Source organism: Pristis pectinata, chromosome 40 (genome assembly GCF_009764475.1).
Source record: "Pristis pectinata isolate sPriPec2 chromosome 40, sPriPec2.1.pri, whole genome shotgun sequence".
Lineage (NCBI taxonomy): Eukaryota > Metazoa > Chordata > Chondrichthyes > Rhinopristiformes > Pristidae > Pristis > Pristis pectinata.
The window spans coordinates 2,732,472-2,750,105 of NC_067443.1; the positions used below are offsets into that span (position 1 = coordinate 2,732,472).

The 17,634-nt window shown below is 61.4% G+C and overlaps 1 protein-coding gene across 2 annotated transcripts in view; it reads right to left on the reverse strand.

Annotated features, from left to right (window-relative positions):
- Positions 1-745: 745 nt before the first annotated feature.
- Positions 746-17,634, reverse strand: part of LOC127587494 (phospholipid-transporting ATPase ID-like) — a 44,410-nt gene continuing 27,521 nt past the window's right edge. For both annotated transcript variants that reach the window (XM_052045850.1, XM_052045849.1), the window contains exons 15-28: positions 17,402-17,567; positions 16,602-16,790; positions 15,763-15,878; positions 15,072-15,236; positions 13,325-13,436; positions 12,335-12,440; positions 11,082-11,223; positions 9,480-9,663; positions 8,071-8,294; positions 5,853-5,936; positions 4,221-4,466; positions 3,509-3,647; positions 1,629-1,759; positions 746-1,075 (exon numbers count right to left, since the gene is read on the reverse strand). In XM_052045850.1, the coding sequence (XP_051901810.1) occupies positions 800-1,075; positions 1,629-1,759; positions 3,509-3,647; positions 4,221-4,466; positions 5,853-5,936; positions 8,071-8,294; positions 9,480-9,663; positions 11,082-11,223; positions 12,335-12,440; positions 13,325-13,436; positions 15,072-15,236; positions 15,763-15,878; positions 16,602-16,790; positions 17,402-17,567 (2,280 nt within the window). In that variant the 3' untranslated portion in view covers positions 746-799. The remainder of the gene's footprint in view (positions 1,076-1,628; positions 1,760-3,508; positions 3,648-4,220; positions 4,467-5,852; positions 5,937-8,070; positions 8,295-9,479; positions 9,664-11,081; positions 11,224-12,334; positions 12,441-13,324; positions 13,437-15,071; positions 15,237-15,762; positions 15,879-16,601; positions 16,791-17,401; positions 17,568-17,634) is intronic.

Genomic DNA, 17,634 nt, shown 5'->3' on the forward strand with positions numbered 1-17,634 from the left:
ACACCCTTAGCAACAAGCAATGACCTGTACTGATGTCAGTTCCTTAGCAACAAGGAACACCTGTACTGACCATGTCCTTAGCAACAAGGCATGACCTGAACTGATGTCAGTTCCTTAGCAACAGGGAACAGCTGTACTGATGATGCCTTAGCAACAAGAAATGACCTGTACTGATCTCACTTCCTTAGCAACAGGGGATCACTTGTATTGACGATGGCCCTAGCAACACAGAATGACCTGTACTGATGTCACTTCCTTAGCAACAGGACACGCACCACTTCTGCTCCCATCTCCCTAGCGACAAGGAACGGTATGGGAATCCGCCTGAACGGGAAGCAGAGAAGTCGCGGGATCTCTCGCTGGGCCAGAGGGAGAGGCTGTCGTCCCCAGACACCTTCCTCGGCAGCTGACGGGCCAGATGGACACGGGGTGAGGGACAACATCACTGCCGGCGGCTCCGTGGAGGGGCTCCATCGCTCTCCGAGGGCGAGTGGACAACGTCCAGGGGTTCAGGGAAAGGGATAGTGGCGAAAGGGAGGGAGGGAGGGAGGGAGGGAGAAAGAGGGAGGGGGAGAAGGGAGGGGGAGGGCACGAGGTGGAGTGGGGAGGGAGGGGAAGCGGTGCGAGGCTTCACCCCCCAGGCTCGGGATGGTCCCTGCAGACTGCCCACTCACCATAGCCCCCACCCACCTCTCCAACCCCCCCTCCCCCCCACACCGAGATAACCCGGGCAACCAGTGCCCCCCCTCACCCCGAGGGGGTGAAGGTCCCCCCCTTCGGATGTCCCATCCCCCAGCCCCTACACTGTGGCCTCCTTGCCCCGGGGCAGGGGGGGTTCCTCGGCAGACACGGGGCTGGGGGTCCCGGCCAGCTCGGACCTCCGCCTGCGCAGGGTGTCGATCCAGCTGGGGGCCAGCCCCGACAGCCGCATGTTCTTGCCCGAGGTGATGAGCTCGCCGAAGCCCTCCTGGTGTGAGAAGGCGTAGCCGGAGCGCCGGGATCCCCCACGGCCCACCCGCCGGAGGGAGCGGTGAGACGGCTTCGGCTTCTTCCGGACCAGCTGGGTGTACCGGACCTGTGGGGGGGGGGGGGGGGGGGGGGGAGGAGAGAGGGGGAGAGGATCAGGGGCGGGGTCTGGCAAAGGGGCAGGGTCTATGGCTGAGGGGGCGGAGCCCCAGGCCAGTGGGAGGAGCCTCGTGAATGGGTGGGGCTTGGGGGCCTGGGTGTGTAGGGCGAAGCCTCAGCCACGAGGGGGCGGAGCTTCAGCCGTGAGGGGGTGGGGCCTGGGGCCTGGGATTTGGGGGTGGAGCATCAGCCATGAGGGGGCGGAGCCTCACAGGAGGGGGCAGGGCCTGGGCTGAAGGGCCTGATCCCAACGGAAGGGGGCGGAGTCTGATACCACGGTGAGTGGGCGGAGCTTGGGGGCCAACATGAAGGGGCGGAGCTTCTGCCAAGGATGAGGAGGCGGGGCATAGATGAGGGGCAGAGGCTGGAGCCTTGCGAGGAGGCCGGAGCACTGTGTGAGGGGGCGGAGCCTGGTTCCACAGTGAGGGGCGGAGCCCGCGGCGTGGGGGCGGAGCCTGGGTCCACAGTGGGGGGGCCGGAGCTCGGGGGTGGCGGGATCTTACCGTGTCTGCCAGCCGGGGCTGCAGGTCAAGCTTGAGGAAGCGGAAGGCGATGACGGGCATGATGCAGATGACGGTGCTCAGGGCGATGGTGAGCCACACGGCCGGCTGCCCCAGCGTGTTGTTGGCGTTGGCTGCGGGCGGGCAGAGAACAGGTCAGCCGTCCACTCGACAGGACCCAACCCGTCCCGCCCTCCCCCCCACACTCCCCCTCCTCCTCCTGCCCCCCCCACGCCCCCCCCCTCCTCCTCCTCCTGCCCCCCCACACCCCCCTCCTCCCCCCACCTCCTCCTCCCCCACCCCCCTCCTCCTTCCCCCCACGCCCCCCTCCTCCCGCCCCCCCACGCCCCCCCTCCTCCCACCCCCCACACAACCCCCTCCTCCTCCAACCCTCCCCCCACACACACCCCCTCCTCCTCCCCCCACCCCCTCCTCCTCCCTCCCTCCCCCTCACACCTCCTCCTCCCACCCTGCCCCGAACAAGTCCCCTCCGAAACCCAGCTTGCCACCGCACAGCAAGATCCCGCGATCAGAGGAGCTCGGGGAGGTCCCTCCCTCCGGCGCGGACTCCCCACCACACCCTACCCGCCCTCCCCACCCCCACCTCACAGACAGGACCTTCCCCTCACACGACTCGAGCTCCCCCTTGGTTCAAAGCCCCAACCTGACAACTGGGTCACAACCCCCGGCGATGTTTTAACTCATCGCTGGGATGTCCGGGCGCATCCACGGTGCCCTCAAACTGCCCTTCGTTTAAAAAGATCCACATCGACAGGTGGGAGCTGCATGCAGTCACTCTGGGACCTTGGGAGATGAGAGACTGGCAGATTTCTGCCTCTTTCGGTGTTCCTCCCAGTAGGACGCCACTGCACTTTTAATTCCTTTTTTATCCCTCGGACGTTCCACAGTTGTTCCATAAACTTTCCCAGGGGTCCCAGTGGGTTTAAAGGGAGCGGGAGGAACATCGCCACGTACCAGGGTGCCGCCTGGATCACTGGGTATGAGCTCGAAGGAGAGGTTAGAGAAACGTGGGCTGCTTTTCTTTCTGCACGAGAGAGAGCGCGGACGCTGAAGTCCGGAGGAACACACAATTTGCTGGAGGAACTCAGCAGGTCAAGCAGCCTCTGTGGGCTAAGAGGGACAGCCGGGACTCTGTCTCAGCCAATTCCTTCCCCCACCCCCCACAGATGCTGCCCGACCCCCTGAGTTCCTCCGGCAGATGTTTGCAGCCTCAGACTCTGTACCCTGCTGAAATCGAGTGGTCACTGTTCGCTGTGGTTCACACACTCTCTCCAAGTATATCCTTTGATAGGTTGAGCGAGCTAGGGCTTTTCTCTTTGGAGAGCGTGAGAGGTGTCTTGATAGAGGTGTACAAGAGGCATAGATCGAGTGGACAGTCAGAGACTTTTTCCCAGGGCGACAATGGCTAACACGAGGGGACATAATTTTAAGGTGATCGGAGGAAGGTATAAGGGGGATGTCAGGGGTAAGTTTTTTTTTTACACAGAGAGTGGTGGGTGCGGGGAACGCACTGCCGGCAGAGGTTGTGGGGGCAGATACATTAGGGACATTTAAGACTCTTAGATAGACACATGAATGATAGAGAAATGGAGGGCTATGTAGGGGGGAAGGGTTAGATAGATCTTAGCGCAGGATAAAATGTCGGCACAACATTGTGGGCGTGTTCTGTGCTGTAGCGTTCTACGTTCTATCCTGTGGAATGTCTGCTAAGGTCCCCAGCTGAACAAGCTGGCCTCGCTGTTTGAGAGACTCCCCAACTCAGTAATGCATCGGTACGAGAAAATACGTTGGATACTTCGAATGTTAGTGTAAGATGGACCCCCACTGATGCAGGAACTGCCCCCCCGCCGCCAAGGACTCACCTACAAACGGAAACTGGTTGGGAAATATCTCAAAGAGGCCGGCACTCTGCATAGCGAACAGGATGACGAAGTAAATAGCCAGGCTCCCCCAGATGAAGAAGTGGTTGATTGCAGTCCAGTATCCAGTGTCCAGTCCGATCTGGAGGTCAACAGAAGGAAGAGAGGTCGGGGCATGCCACAGAGAGACACACTGCCAACAGACATCAGCGCCAACCAGAGGTTCTGGGGAACACGGTCAACCGTGAGGCCAATCACAGAGGAATAGCTGCATAATATTTGCGGGAGGCCAAAGGATGACAGGAGGATTTCTTGGTACTACTGACCCAGTGAGGGTCAGTGTGTGTGGACCCGTCCCCCAGTGAGGGTGTGTGTGTGTGTGTGTGACCCTTCCCCCACTGAGGGTCTGTGTGTGTGTGTGTGTGTGTGTGTGTGTGTATATGTGTGTGTGTGTATATGTGTGTGTGTGTGTGTGTGTGTGAGAGAGACCTGTCCCCCAGTGAGGGTCAGTGTGTGTGTGGGACCCGTCCCCCAGTGAGGGTCAGAGTGTGTGTGTGTGTGTGTGTGTGTGTGTGTGTGTGTGTGTGTGTGTGTGTGTGTGTGTGTGTGTGTGTGAGAGAGAGAGAGACCCGTCCCCCAGTGAGGGTCAGTGTGTGTGTGGGACCCGTCCCCCAGTGAGGGTCTGTGTGAGGGACCCCCATCTATCCCACCTCACCTGCACGCTCACCACAATCACCAGGGAGGTTGCCACGGTGACGGCGAAGGACTGGTAGTCAGCCATGTGCGTGCCGTCACTGCGGGTGCAGTCGGCGAAGGTCCCGTAGGGAATGAAGAACAGGACAGTGGAGGTGTAAATCCCCTGCGCTATGCAGATGAAAAACTCCCTCTTGTTGAAGAGCAGGTTCAGCTGTCCCGGCTCGTACAGTTTCGGGTACTGTAGGCTCCTCTGTTCCGGGACGTCCTGTGGGAACAAGAGGTACCTTCAGATGCATCACGGTCTGGGACGGCAATTCGAATGCGCAGGAACGTAAGAAGCTGCAGGGAGCAGTGGACTCAGCCCAACACATCACGGGCACATCCTTCCCCACCATTGGGGTATCTGGCATCGCGTCCCAGGTTTTTCCCGACTTTGACCAACATACTTGTCGGAAGCCGTGTAGATTACATCAAACGCACCACCCTCATCGACCCTCCTGTGGTCAGCCAGAGAGGGAGGAGTGTGTTTCTCTGCAGAGAGCCTCCGGGATCTGGGCACGGGGAGCGCTGAGGGAACATGTTCAACAAAAGCTTCCTCGCGGATAAACACCAGGAGGGCAAATAAGTGCCGGAAGTGAGAGTAGAGAGTGCGCAGGTGATCGGTCAGCAGGTTTAAAGGCCCGGCATAGACATAGTCACACAGTACGGAAACAGGCCTTCGGCCCAACTGGTGCGTGCCAAGATCCCCATCTAAGCCAGGCCCATTTGCCGGCGTATGGCCCGTATCCCTCTAAACCTTTCCCATCCTTGGACCTGTCCGAGTGTCTGTTAAATGTTGTTAATGTACCTGCCTCACCCACTTCCTCTGGCAGCTCGTTCCACGTACGGACCACCCTCTGGGTGAAGAAGTTGCCCCTCAGGTCCCCTTTAAATCTCTCCCCTCTCACCTTAAACCTATTCCCCTTAGTTCTTGATTCCCCAACCCTGGGGAAAGACTGTGTGCATTCACCCTATCGATGCCCCTCATGATTTTATACGCCCCTATAAGACCACCCCTCAGTCTCCTACGGTCCAAGGGATAAAGTCCCAGCCTGCCCGACCTCCCTCCATAACTCAGGCCCTCGAGTCCCGGCAACATCCTCGTAAATCTCCCTCTGCGCTCTTTCCAGCTTAATGACGTCGTTCCTACAACAGGGTGACCAAAGCTGAACACGATACTCCAAGTGCGGCCTCACTAACATCTTGTACAACGTAACATCCCATCTCCTGTACTCTGTGCCCTGACCGATGAAGGCCAACGTGCCAGATGCCTTCTTCACCGCCCTGTCTACCTGCGATGCCACTTTCAGGGAACCATGTACCTGTGCTCCAAGGTCCCTCTGTTCTGCCACTCCCAGGGCCCCGCCATTCACTGTGAAAGTCCTGCCCTGGTTTGACTTCCCAAAATGCGAAGCCTTGCACTTAACCACCTGACCAACATCCTACTGTAACTTTGGAAGAGCTTCAACACCGTCTACGACCTATTTTAGTGTCAGATTCGGTGGGCTGCATCCTTGGGATCGTGGCGCGGGAGGGTAGCGGGGCTCCTGCGTCAGCGATTGACGTCCCGCCCCGACGATTTCAGTAGGGAAGGATGTCGAGTGGGACGTACCTGATCGAACACTCCCATGGCCAGCACGGGGAGGGATGTGTAGACGATGTTGTACAGGGTGATGAAATACTGATCGTAGACCGTCTGGAGGAGGAAGGAAGAGAGCGATTATCAGGAAAGGTGGGGGGTGGGGGGGGGGGAGGACGGATAATGCAGACCAACGCCAACATTTATCACCCATCCCTCACCGCCCACCCCCCCACCGAGAGGGTGAAGGGGAGAGCCGCCATCTTGAACCATCTCAAGAGGGTGATGGGGAGAGCCACCATTGGGGGGAGGGAGTTCCTTTTTTTTTAATATATACCTTTGTTACAAAATATAATCTACCAATACAGTCACTAACAAGAACAAAACTAAATTAAATTATTCCCATCGCTACCAAGGATGGCGTTCATCCCCTGCGGTGCCCAACGGTCCCGGAACGCCTCCACGGTACCCGTGGACACCACACATACCCTCTACACGGTTACCCGGGCGCGGACATCACCCCAGAACATCACTCGGCAGTCATTCCCCGCTACCCGCTTCCAGGACTCACGGAGAGCTGTCTTAGCCAGCCCCAGGAGCAATTTTACTGAGACATCCTCAGCCCTCCTTGCCCCCCCCCCCCCCCCTTCCTTACTGGATGACCGCAGATAAATAGGGTGGGGCTAAAACTAACCAGAAGGCGAGGAATGGAGTTCCAGGGACTCGGATCTGGCGACGGTGAAGGAACGGCCGATGTGTTTCCTGGTTGGGATGGCGGGGGAAGAGGGAGGCGAAACCTGTGGGTGGTGGTGTCCCCCCTCGGCGGGGAGAGGTGGCGGGTCTGGGAGGTGCTGTCGGAGTAGCCCCAAGCGAGGGACCGCGGTGCGTTCTGTAGACGGTGAGGCCACTGTGGCAGAGGGAGGGAGTGTTGCGGTGGGGGGGGTGAGAATGGGGTGCCGATCAAGCGGTGGCAGATGTTCAGGTGGGGTCTGGCCAGATGTTAGGGGCTGACAGATGTGCAGGGTGAGCCAGATGTTAGAAGCAGGGTCTGACAGATGTGCAGAGAGGAGTTGGCTAGACGTCAGAACAGAGACCAAGGAAACGTGGAGAGGTGGGGCCCGAGGGATGTGTGGAGGTGGGCCAGATGTTAGAAGAAGGGGCTGACAGACATGCAGGGTCAGCCTGGTGTTAGAAGCAGGGCTGACAGATGTGCAGAGGGTCAGCCTGGTGTTAGAAGCAGGGGCTGGCAGATGTGCAGAGGAGGGTTCACCAGATGTTAGACGCAAACAAGTGTGCAGAGAGGGGTAGCCAGATGTTAGAAGCAGGGCTGCCAGATGTGCATAGGGGTAGCCAGATATTAGAAGCTGCACTGACAGATGTGCGTAGGGGGGTTGGCCAGATGTTAGAAGCAGGGGCTGACAGATGTGCAGATGGGGTTAGCCAGATGTTAGCTGGAGCTCGGACAGATGTGCAGAGAGGGTAGGCCAGGTGTTAGATCATAGGAAAGGTGCGGTGATCAGCCAGACGTTAGCACCAGGCCAGTCAGGCAGAGGTGGGGCCAGCTGTTGGAACCGGGGCCGACAGATGTGCGGAGGGGTCGTCGGAAGGCGGGACGACGGGATCGTGCAGAGAGGTCGGCCAGATGTTAGCACCTGGACCCAGGAGGCGGGATAGGGAACGGAAACCGGAAGGGCCACCAGCTCCGGATCCAGGGAGCCGAAGGCAGCCCGTTCCTTCGGGGTGGGGGACAGGGGGAGACGAGGGTGGGGGTCAGAGAGCAGGCAGTACCTGTGGGGTGGGGGGGTGGGACGAGGGAGGGGGTCGGGGAGCAGGCAGTACCCGTGGGGTGGGGGGGGGGAGGAATCGAGGGAGGGGCTCGGAGAGCAGGCAGTACCTGTGGGGTGAGGGTGGGGAGACGAGGGTGGGGGTTGGATAGCGGGCAGTACCCACGTGGTGGGGGGGTTTCGGGGGACGAGGGTGGGTGTTGGAGAGCGGGCAGTACCCGTGAGGTGGGGGGACGAGAGAGGGGCTCGGCGAGCGGGCAGTACCCGTGGGGTGGGGGTGTCAGGGGACGAGGGAGGGGCTCGGAGAGCGGGCAGTACCTGTGGGGTGGGGAGTGCGGGGACGAGGGAGGGGCTCAAAGAGTGGGCAATACCCGTGGGGTGGGGGGAGACGAGGGAGGGGGTCAGAGAGCGGGCAGTACCTGTGGGGTGGGGGGAGACAAGGGAGGGGGTCAGAGAGCGGGCAGTACCTGCGCTGAGAAGCCACAGAAGAAGCCGAACCAGAAGTGGACCATGGTGAAGGCGAAGTTCTTATAGAAGAAGTAGCAGAGGAACTTGCACATCCGCAGGTAGGACCAGCGCCCGTGCACCAGCAGCAGCCGCTGTAGGAACTTGAACTGGGAGAAGGAGTAGTCGGAGGCGAGGACGGCCTGAATCCCTTCCTGCCCGCTGATTCCCACTCCAATGTGTGCCGCTGGATAAGATCAGACCTCTTTATTAGTCACACGTACGTCGAAACACACAGTGAGACGCATCTTTTGCGTAGAGTGTTCTGGGGGGCAGCCCGCAAGTGTCGCCACGCTTCCGACGCCAACATAGCACGCCCGCAACATCCTAACCCGTACGTCTTTTAGAACGTGGGAGGAAACCGGAGCACCCGGAGGAAACCCACGCAGACACGGGGAGAACGTACAAACTCCTTACAGACAGCGACGGGAACTGAACCCGGGTCGCTGGCGCTGTAATAGCGTCACGCAAACTGCTAGACTACTGTGATGCGGCAACGGTGCCCCATTAATCACAGTTGGGGGGGGTGGGGGGGAGGTTCCGGAGACAGCCGACTCCCCACAGGCGCAGGAGAGGATTCCGGAGGTCAGGATCACCCACAGAGCGAGGGGGATAGGGAGGGACCACAGGAGTGCGGAGATCGGGGGGGGGGGGGGGGGGGGGGGGGGGGGGGGGGGGGGGGGGGTCACAGAGACAGGGAGGGGTGTAGGGGCCAGAGGGGGGGTCACAGAGACGGGGAGGGGTGTAGGGGCCGGAGGGGGGGGGGTCACAGAGACGGGGAGGGGTGTAGGGGCCGGGGGGGGGGGGGGGGGAGGGGATCACAGAGACGGGGAGGGGTGTAGAGGCCGGAGGGGGGTCACAGAGACGGGGAGGGGAGGGGATGGCTTCAGCTGGCATCTCGGACTGCAAGCAGATTCAACAGCAGCTTTCCAAAGGATAGGCAATGGGAAGGAGCGATTGACCAATGGGAGAGCGTGGGGTGGGGAGTGTGACCAATGGGAAAGCGGGAGGCAGGGAGAGTGACCTATGGGAGAGCATGGGGCCTGGAGAGTGACCAATAGGAGAACGCAGGGAGAGTAACCAATGGGAAAGCACGGGGAAGAGAGAGGGGCCAATGGGAGATCGCAGGGAGAGTAACCAATGGGAAAGTGCGGGGAAGAGAGAGGGACCAATGGGAGAGCGAGAAGTGGGGAGAGTGAGCAAGTGATGGAGGGAGTGACCAATCGGAGAGCATGGGGCGGAAAGAAGGACCAATGGGAATGTGCGGGGCAGATAAGGCGACCAATGGGAGTGCGAGCAGCGGGGAGCAGAACCAATGGGAGAGCAGGACAAAAAAGGGCCAGCACAGGCTTGACTGCCCGAACGGACTCACCCTTTATCATGCTGACGTCATTGGCGCCGTCGCCGATGGCCAGGGTGACGGCCTTCTTGTACTTCTTCACCAGCTCCACCACCTGGGCCTTCTGCAGGGGGGTGACCCGGCAACAGATGACCGCCCGACAGGCGCACGCCGTCTCCAGGAACTCCAGCTCCATGTCTGCCTCCAGCGCGTGGGCCTGTGACACAGACAGGGGTCAGACGGCGGGGAGACACGCCACAGCGCCCAGACATGGCAGGAGGTACAGAGGCCTGAAGTCCCCACACCACCAGGTTCAGGAACACAGCGACTTCCCTTCAACCATTCGGTTCTTGAACCGACCGGCACAACCCTAACCCCGCCTCAGCACCGGGACACCACGGACCACCTCTCGCACCGCTGTGGACCTGTCTCCGATTGTGTTTTCGTTTTACACCGTCTGTCTTTTTACTTCACTGTCTTATATAATTTCTGTGTGATGTACGTTCTGTGTGTTGCCTGCACCTACGTGCCTGTGATGCTGCTGCGAGCAAGTTTTTCATTGTACCTGTACCTCACCGTACCTGTGCACACGGCAATAAACTCCACCTAGAACAGTACAGCACAGGAACAGGCCCTTCGGCCCACAACGTTGTGCCAAACTAATTAAACTAGTAATTAAAACGCCTAACTTAACTAATCCCTTCTGCCAACACGTCTCACAGATAATGTGTCTCACAGTGAAGGTTCAAGTTGAAGTTCAGCTTGTCACCGAACACTCTAACAAACTTCCACAGGAAAGCATCCTGACTGGTTGCATCAGGGTCTGGGACGGCAATTCGAATGCGCAGGAACGTAAGAAGCTGCCGAGAGTCGTGGACTCAGCCCAACACGTCACGGGGACATCCCTCCCCACCATCGGGAGTATCTACAGGAGGCGCTGCCTCAAGGCGGCAACATCCGTCGTCAAACACCCCCCCCCCCCCACCCATCCGGGCCGTGCCGTGCCGTCTTCTCGCAGCTCCCGTCGGGCAGGAGGTACAGAAGCCTGAAGTCCCCACACCACCAGGTTCAGGAACAGCGACTTCCCTTCAACCATTCGGTTCTTGAACCAACCAGCACAACCCTAATCACTTTGCACTGCAGTGGACTTTTTTTGTTCTAAATGTGTTCTTTTTTGTAAAATTTATGTTTAATTGATATTTTTTCTTGTGAATGTTGTGTCTCTGATGCTCTGTACCTGTGATGCAGGTATGTTTTTCACTGCCCCTGTGCACACATGGACATGCAGATGATGATAAACCTGACTTTGAGAACCCAGCACCAGTCCCAGAGGAAGGGTCTCGATCTGAAACGACGACTGTCCGTTTCTCTCCACAGATGCTGCCCGACCCCGAGATGCCCCAGATTCCAGTGCCTGCAGTCTCGTGTGTCTCCGATCCCCGTGACTCACCACCCGTGACTCTTGCCAGCCAGAAAGAGAGCCCAGTTCTACCCAGTGTTTGCCAACAAGCTATCAATGGTCAAACCGGCCCCTGCCCACACCACCCACCGCCCGTGGAGCCGCCCTTGTCCTCTGGGACCTGTGTGTGGGCAGCGAATGAAAGGTGAATGGGGTGTTGGTGCCCGCGAACTCACCAGACTGTGCCCACTGATGACCAGCGCGCACTCCCCGGGCACCATTTCCACCACAGAGGTGAGGTTCGGAGAGGACAGCTTCTCCGAGGAGCTGTAGCCGTTGATGGACCGGAAGGAGTCACTCATCCGCTCTCGGGCTTGCCTGGAAGGGAGATCGGAGAGACTGAGTGTGAGAGAGTGTACGAGGGAGAGGGAAATTAGTTTATTATTGTCACATGTACTGAGGTCCAGTGGAAAACCTTGTTCTGCACGCCATCCATACAGATCATTTCACTACATCAGTGCACTGAGGCAGAACAAGGGAAAACAATAACAGGATGCAGAATAAAGTGTTACAGTTAACAGAGAAAGTGCAGTGCAGGCAGACAATAAGGTGCAAGGGCCACGACAAGGTAGATTGTGAGGTCAAGAGTCCATCTTATCGTACGGGGCACCGTTCAATAGTCTCATAACAGTGGGATAGAAGCTGTCCTTGAGCCTGGTGGTACGTGCTCTCAGGCTTTTGTATCTTCTGCCCAATGGGAGGGGGGAGAAAAGGGAATGCCCGGGGGGGGGGTCTTTGATTATGTCGGCTGCTTTCCCGAGGCAGCCGGAAGTGTAGATGGAGTCCACTGAGGGGAGGCTGGTTTCCGTGACGCGCTAGGCTGTGTCCACAACTCTCTGCGGTCTCTTACTGTCCCGGGCAGAGCAGTCGCCGTCCCGAGCCGGGATGCATCCGGATAGGATGCTTTCTGTGGTGCATCGGTAAAAATTGGTGAGGGTCAATGGGGACGTGCCGAATTTCTTTAGCCTCCTGAGGAAGTAGAGGCGCTGGTGAGCTTCCTTGGCCGTGGCGTCTACGTGGTTGGACCAGGACAGGCTGTTGGTGATGTTGTCGCTTCCAACCCACTCGACCTCAGCACCGTTGACGTAAACAGGAGTGTGCGCAGGGAGATGGGGCCGGCATTCCCCGTTCTGATTGGATGCTGACCTGAGCCCGCTTGGGATTCTGGGCTCCCCGTCCATGACCACCCTCCGAATCCCAGCTCCATCCCTTGGGAACGTCCCCTCCAGAATCCCACCCCAGGTCCCAGCTCCGGTGGGGGGAGTTCCAACCCTCGGACCTCTGTTCCCTCGAAGGGGGGTAGGGGTGGGAATCCCTCGTGGAGGCAGTCATGCAGAGCCCCCCAGGACCTGCTACCTGTTGGATCTTCCCCCCCCCCCATCCAACCCCCATTCTCCCCGACCCGGGCGATGTGATGGTGAACTCTCACCGCAGTTCCTCGCGGACTTCGTGAACGGTGTGTCCCGAGAGCAGGAAAACCTCGGCCAGGTCATCCGTCAACATCTTGCAGGAGTACCCGATGTTCACTGCTGTCTCTGGGGGGGGAGAGAGGGGGACAGAGCAGGACAATTACACGGGAGGGGCAGGAGTTCTCTCCACACCGTCCCATCGCACACTCCCGGGGTCAGACACAGGGTGAAGCTCCCTCCACACCGTCCCGTCACACACTCCCGGGGTCAGACACAGGGTGAAGCTCCCTCCGCGCCGTCCCGTCACACACTCCCGGGGTCAGACACAGGGTGAAGCTCCCTCCGCACCGTCCCGTCACACACTCCCGGGGTCAGACACAGGGTGAAGCTCCCTCCGCACCGTCCCGTCACACACTCCCGGGGTCAGACACAGGGTGAAGCACTTTGTGACCAAGTGGGTTTCCCCCGGGTGCTCCAGTTCCCTCCCACGTCCCAATGACGTGCGGGGTCTGTGGTTAATCAGCCGCTGTAAATTGCCCCCCTGCTGTGTGTGTGTGTGTGTGTGTGTGTGTGTGTGTGTGTGAGTGAGTGAGGGGTAGAGTCTGGGGGGAGTTGTTGGGAATGTGAGGAGAATAGTTTACGAGGGCGGGGGGACACGAATGGGACATGAGATTGGTTTCCCTGCAAGCTAGCATGGACAGGACGGGCCAAACAGCCTCCCGCGCCTATCTGCAGAACGCACAAGACCAGGCACCCCTCGCTGACCGGCACAGATCCCAGGGTGAAAGGTCAATCTCCTGACCCCTCATCCCCAACTCGGGACATTGTTACAGGACAGGAGGCCTTCCCGCCCATCCTGCCCGGGACAGCCCGCTGTGAAGTGCAGCCCCTCCCGCCCACCGGCTACACTCCTCTCCGATTCCCTGTCGGAGGCCCCTGATTGGCCAGAGCCTCCCCGCACCCACTGAGCCCACCCAAAGCAGGCGGGCAGCGGGACCCCGAGGGCTCACCAGGCTTGTCTCCAGTCAGCACCCAGATCTTGATGTTGGCGAGTGTGAGGATGGCGACCGTCTCCGGGACCCCTTCCTGCAGCTTGTCCTCGATGGCTGTCGCTCCCAGAAGCTGAGGGGGGGGGGGGGGGGGTGATGGGGGGAGCGGGGTGAGTGGGGGACAGGGAGGGTGAACGAGGGAGGGCGAACGAGGGAGGGCAAGAAATTCAACCAGAGGTGGAATTGAACACACCCCGTCTCTGTGACCCCCTCCGGCCCCTACACCCCTCCCCGTCTCTGTGACCCCCTACGGCCCCTACACCCCTCCCCGTCTCTGTGACCCCCTCCGGCCCCTACACCCCTCCCCGTCTCTGTGACCCCCTCCGGCCCCTACACCCCTCCCCGCCTCTGTGACCCCCTCCCTCCCCGTCTCTGTGACCCCCTCCCTCCCCTACACCCCTCCCCGTCTCTGTGACCCCCTCCGGCCCCTACACCCCTCCCCGTCTCTGTGACCCCCTCCCTCCCCGCCTCTGTGACCCCCTCCAGCCACTAAACCCCTCCCCATCTCCATGACCCCCTCCCTCCCTGTCTGTGACCCCCTCCGGTCCTTACACCCCTCCCCGTCTCTGTGACCCACTCCGACCCCTACACCCATCCCCGTCTCCGTGACCCCCTCCGGCCCCTACACCCCTCCCCGCCTCTGTGACCCCCTCCAGCCACTAAACCCCTCCCCATCTCCATGACCCCCTCCCTCCCTGTCTGTGACCCCCTCCGGCCCCTACACCCATCCCCGTCTCCGTGACCCCCCTCCGGCCCCTACACCCCTCCCTGTCTCCGTGACCCCCTCCGGCCCCTACACCCATCCCCGTCTCCGTGACCCCCCTCCGGCCCCCGCACCATTCCGGTGGGAATTCTCTCTTTGGAATGGTGCCAATGGAACATTTTACTTCTCAGGGCAAATCTGCTTGTGAATTGACATGAATTGCAATGACAGGGCTGGTTGAACAGTGCAAGGCCCACACCTGGAGCAGTGTGGACGCCGTCGGCCTCACTGTCGAAGGGAGGACGTTAGTGTGTCAGGAGCCACTTCGAGGAGGTTCACTGGACTGAGCCCTGGAACGAGGAAAGGTCAGAGAGACTGGACGTATCCGCTGGGGGTTGGAGGGGCGAGAGGGGACGGGATCGAAACGTGGAAGATCCTAAGGGGTGGGTGCGGACAGGGCATTCCCTCCTGCGGGAGACTCTAGAACCAGGGGTATATATTGAAAATAAGGGGTAGTGGCCCCTTTAAGAGGGAGACGAAGCCAGGTTAAGTCCAGTGAGGGGACTCTCTCTCCCTCGGAGGGCAGTGGAGACGGAGTCTCCGGAGGTTTCTGAGGCGGAGGGAGGTTGATTCTCGATCAGGAGGGGGTGGGAGGGCGTCAGGGGTGATGGGCGGGGGGGGCGGGGGGGTGGTGGGGTTGAGGTTACAGTCAGATCCACTGTGATTTTACAGGAAGAGAGAGCAGGACTGGAGTGGCTGAGTGGCGTAGTGAGGGAGGGGCGGTGAGGAGGGAGTGCCGCGCTGCGGTTGGGGGGGGGGCGAGGAGGGGGCGCCGTGCTGTGGGAGGGGCGGTGAGGAGGGAGAGCAGGTCGAGGGGACTGGCTTCGGGCTCTTGCTTTGTGCCATTGCTAGCTGCGTCTCTTCGGTCTGCGGGGTGGGGGTCAGGTAGGTGGGATTCCATCGGGGGGGGGGGGGGGGAGGGGGGTCCGGGGGTTGTTGCCGTACCGTCATCTCCTGCTCTATCTCGTCGTACACGGCCGCCAGCCGCTCCTCGCGGTTTTCCGCCGCGCCGCGCGCCCGCATGTGCCTCTCCGACCACACCTGGTACGCCGACTCCTCCAGGTCCCTGTACGCCAGCACCAGCGTGCGCAGCCCGTCGCTCGCAAACTCCTGTGGGCAGGGGAGGGGGACACCGGGGGGTCAGCGGCTGGGGCTGTGGGTGGGGAGGGGGAGAGAGAGAGAGGAGGGGGGCAGGGGGAGGGAGAGGGTGGGGAGAGTGGGGGGGGAAGAGTGGGGGGGGAAGAGTGGGGGGAAGAGGGGGGGGAAGAGGGGGGGGAAGAGGGGGGGGAAGAGGGGGGGGAAGAGGGGGGGGAAGAGGGGGGGGAAGAGGGGGGGAAGAGGGGGGGAAGAGGGGGGGAAGAGGGGGGGAAGAGGGGGAGGGGGGAGGGGGGGAGGGGGAGGGGGGGGGGAGGGGGGGGGAGAGGGGGGGGAGAGGGGGGGGAGAGGGGGGGAGAGGGGGGGAGAGGGGGGAGAGGGGGGGAGAGGGGGGGAGAGGGGGGGAGAGGGGGGGAGAGGGGGGGAGAGGGGGGGAGACAGACATGGGGAAAGGGGGGTTGTGGGGTGAGGTGGGGTGTTGGTGGTGGGGGGGGGCGAGTTGGACACAGAGGGTCCGCAGGAGCTGGGCTCCCTCACTCACGTTGAGGTGCTCCACCGTGATGTTCATCAGCTGCCGACTCGAGCTGTGTAGTCGCTCGAACAGGATGGTGTCGGCACCCTTGCAGTACAGCCGGATCCTCCCCTTCGGGTTCCTCACTGCAGGACAACACCGGCAGTGAATCTGGGATACTGGCCCCCTCGCTGCCCCTTCCTCAGTGCCCACCCCTTGGGTGAAGGGCATCGGACTCAGGCACTCACAGTCACAGACACTACACTGTCGCATCACACGCTCCCGAGGGTCAGACACGGGGTGAGGCTCCCTCCGCACCGTCCCGTCACACACTCCCGGGGTCAGACACAGGGTGAAGCTCCCTCCGCACCGTCCCGTCACACACTCCCGGGGTCAGACACAGGGTGAAGCTCCCTCCGCACCGTCCCGTCACACACTCCCGGGGTCAGACACAGGGTGAAGCTCCCTCCGCACCGTCCCGTCACACACTCCCGGGGTCAGACACAGGGTGAAGCTCCCTCCGCACCGTCCCGTCACACACTCCCGGGGTCAGACACAGGGTGAAGCTCCCTCCGCACCGTCCCGTCACACACTCCCGGGGTCAGACACAGGGTGAAGCTCCCTCCGCACCGTCCAGTCACACACTCCCGGGGTCAGACACAGGGTGAAGCTCCCTCCGCACCGTCCCGTCACACACTCCCGGGGTCAGACACAGGGTGAAGCTCCCTCCGCACCGTTCCCGTCACACACTCCCGGGGTCAGACACAGGGTGAAGCTCCCTCCGCACCGTCCCGTCACACACTCCCGGGGTCAGACACAGGGTGAAGCTCCCTCCGCACCGTCCCGTCACACACTCCCGGAGAACCCACCAATGACGGACATGCGTTTGCGGATGTTGTTGAAGTCCAGGATGGCCAGCAGCTGGTAGGTGACGTCCCGGCCCAGTTCCCGCACTGTCACCGTGCTGGGCGTCCGCGAGCGGAACACAAAGCCGAAGTTGCGCGCGGCGGTGACCAGCGCCCCCTCGTCCGGGGACTGCGCCTTGTAATACAGCTCTCCTGTGGGCGAAACGCAGGCCGTGTCACCGGGACCGCCCAGCTCCGCACGCGGGAGGGAGGGCGGGCGGTCATGGGCGGGAGGGAGAGGGTGGGCAGGGAGAGAGGGGAGGGAGAGGGAAGCAGGGGTGAGGGCAGTGAATGAGGGAGGACAATGAGGTGGGAGTGGGCGCAGGTGACTTGTTCGGGGGGGGGTCAACGGTGGGTTTCAGAGAGGGAGGGGTTTGGTGAGGGCGGGGTTTTTGAGTGGGTGGGGCTCTGTGGAGAGGACACGGTTTCAGAGAGGGTGTTTTGTGGGGGGGGGGGGTCCTGCAGATGGGGACAGGGGTCCCGGAGAAGGGTTGGGGGGGGGGGGTGGGGGGGGGTGGATGCGGGCGTCCTGCACAGGGGAGGTAGGGGGTCCCGGAAGGAGAAGGGGGCAGGGGTCCCAGAGTGGGGTGGGGGGGTGTTCGGGGGTCCCGTAGCGGGGTGGCAGGGGTCCTGGAGAAGGTCCGGGGGGGGGGGGGGGGTGACCCAGAGGAGGGGGGCAGGCAAGGGTCCCAGAGGAGGGGGGGCAGGCGGGGGTCCCAGGAGGGGGGGGCAGGCGGGGGTCCCGGAGCGAACCTCTCCCCTACCGTCCTCCTTGTCCTCGGACATGACCGTGTGGCAGAAGGCGAGCAGCCGGAGGAACTCATGCACCTCGCCGTCCCCCAGCTTGACGGCCTCCAGCAGTGCCGGGTCCTGGAAGCTGAAGCCCGGATCCGCCAGTGCGTTGAACGAGAAGTCCACCGCCGGCCTCTTCTGTCCGGGGCAGGTGGGGGGGGGGGGGGGGGGGAGAGACGAACACAGACCAGGGCGTCAGCTACAC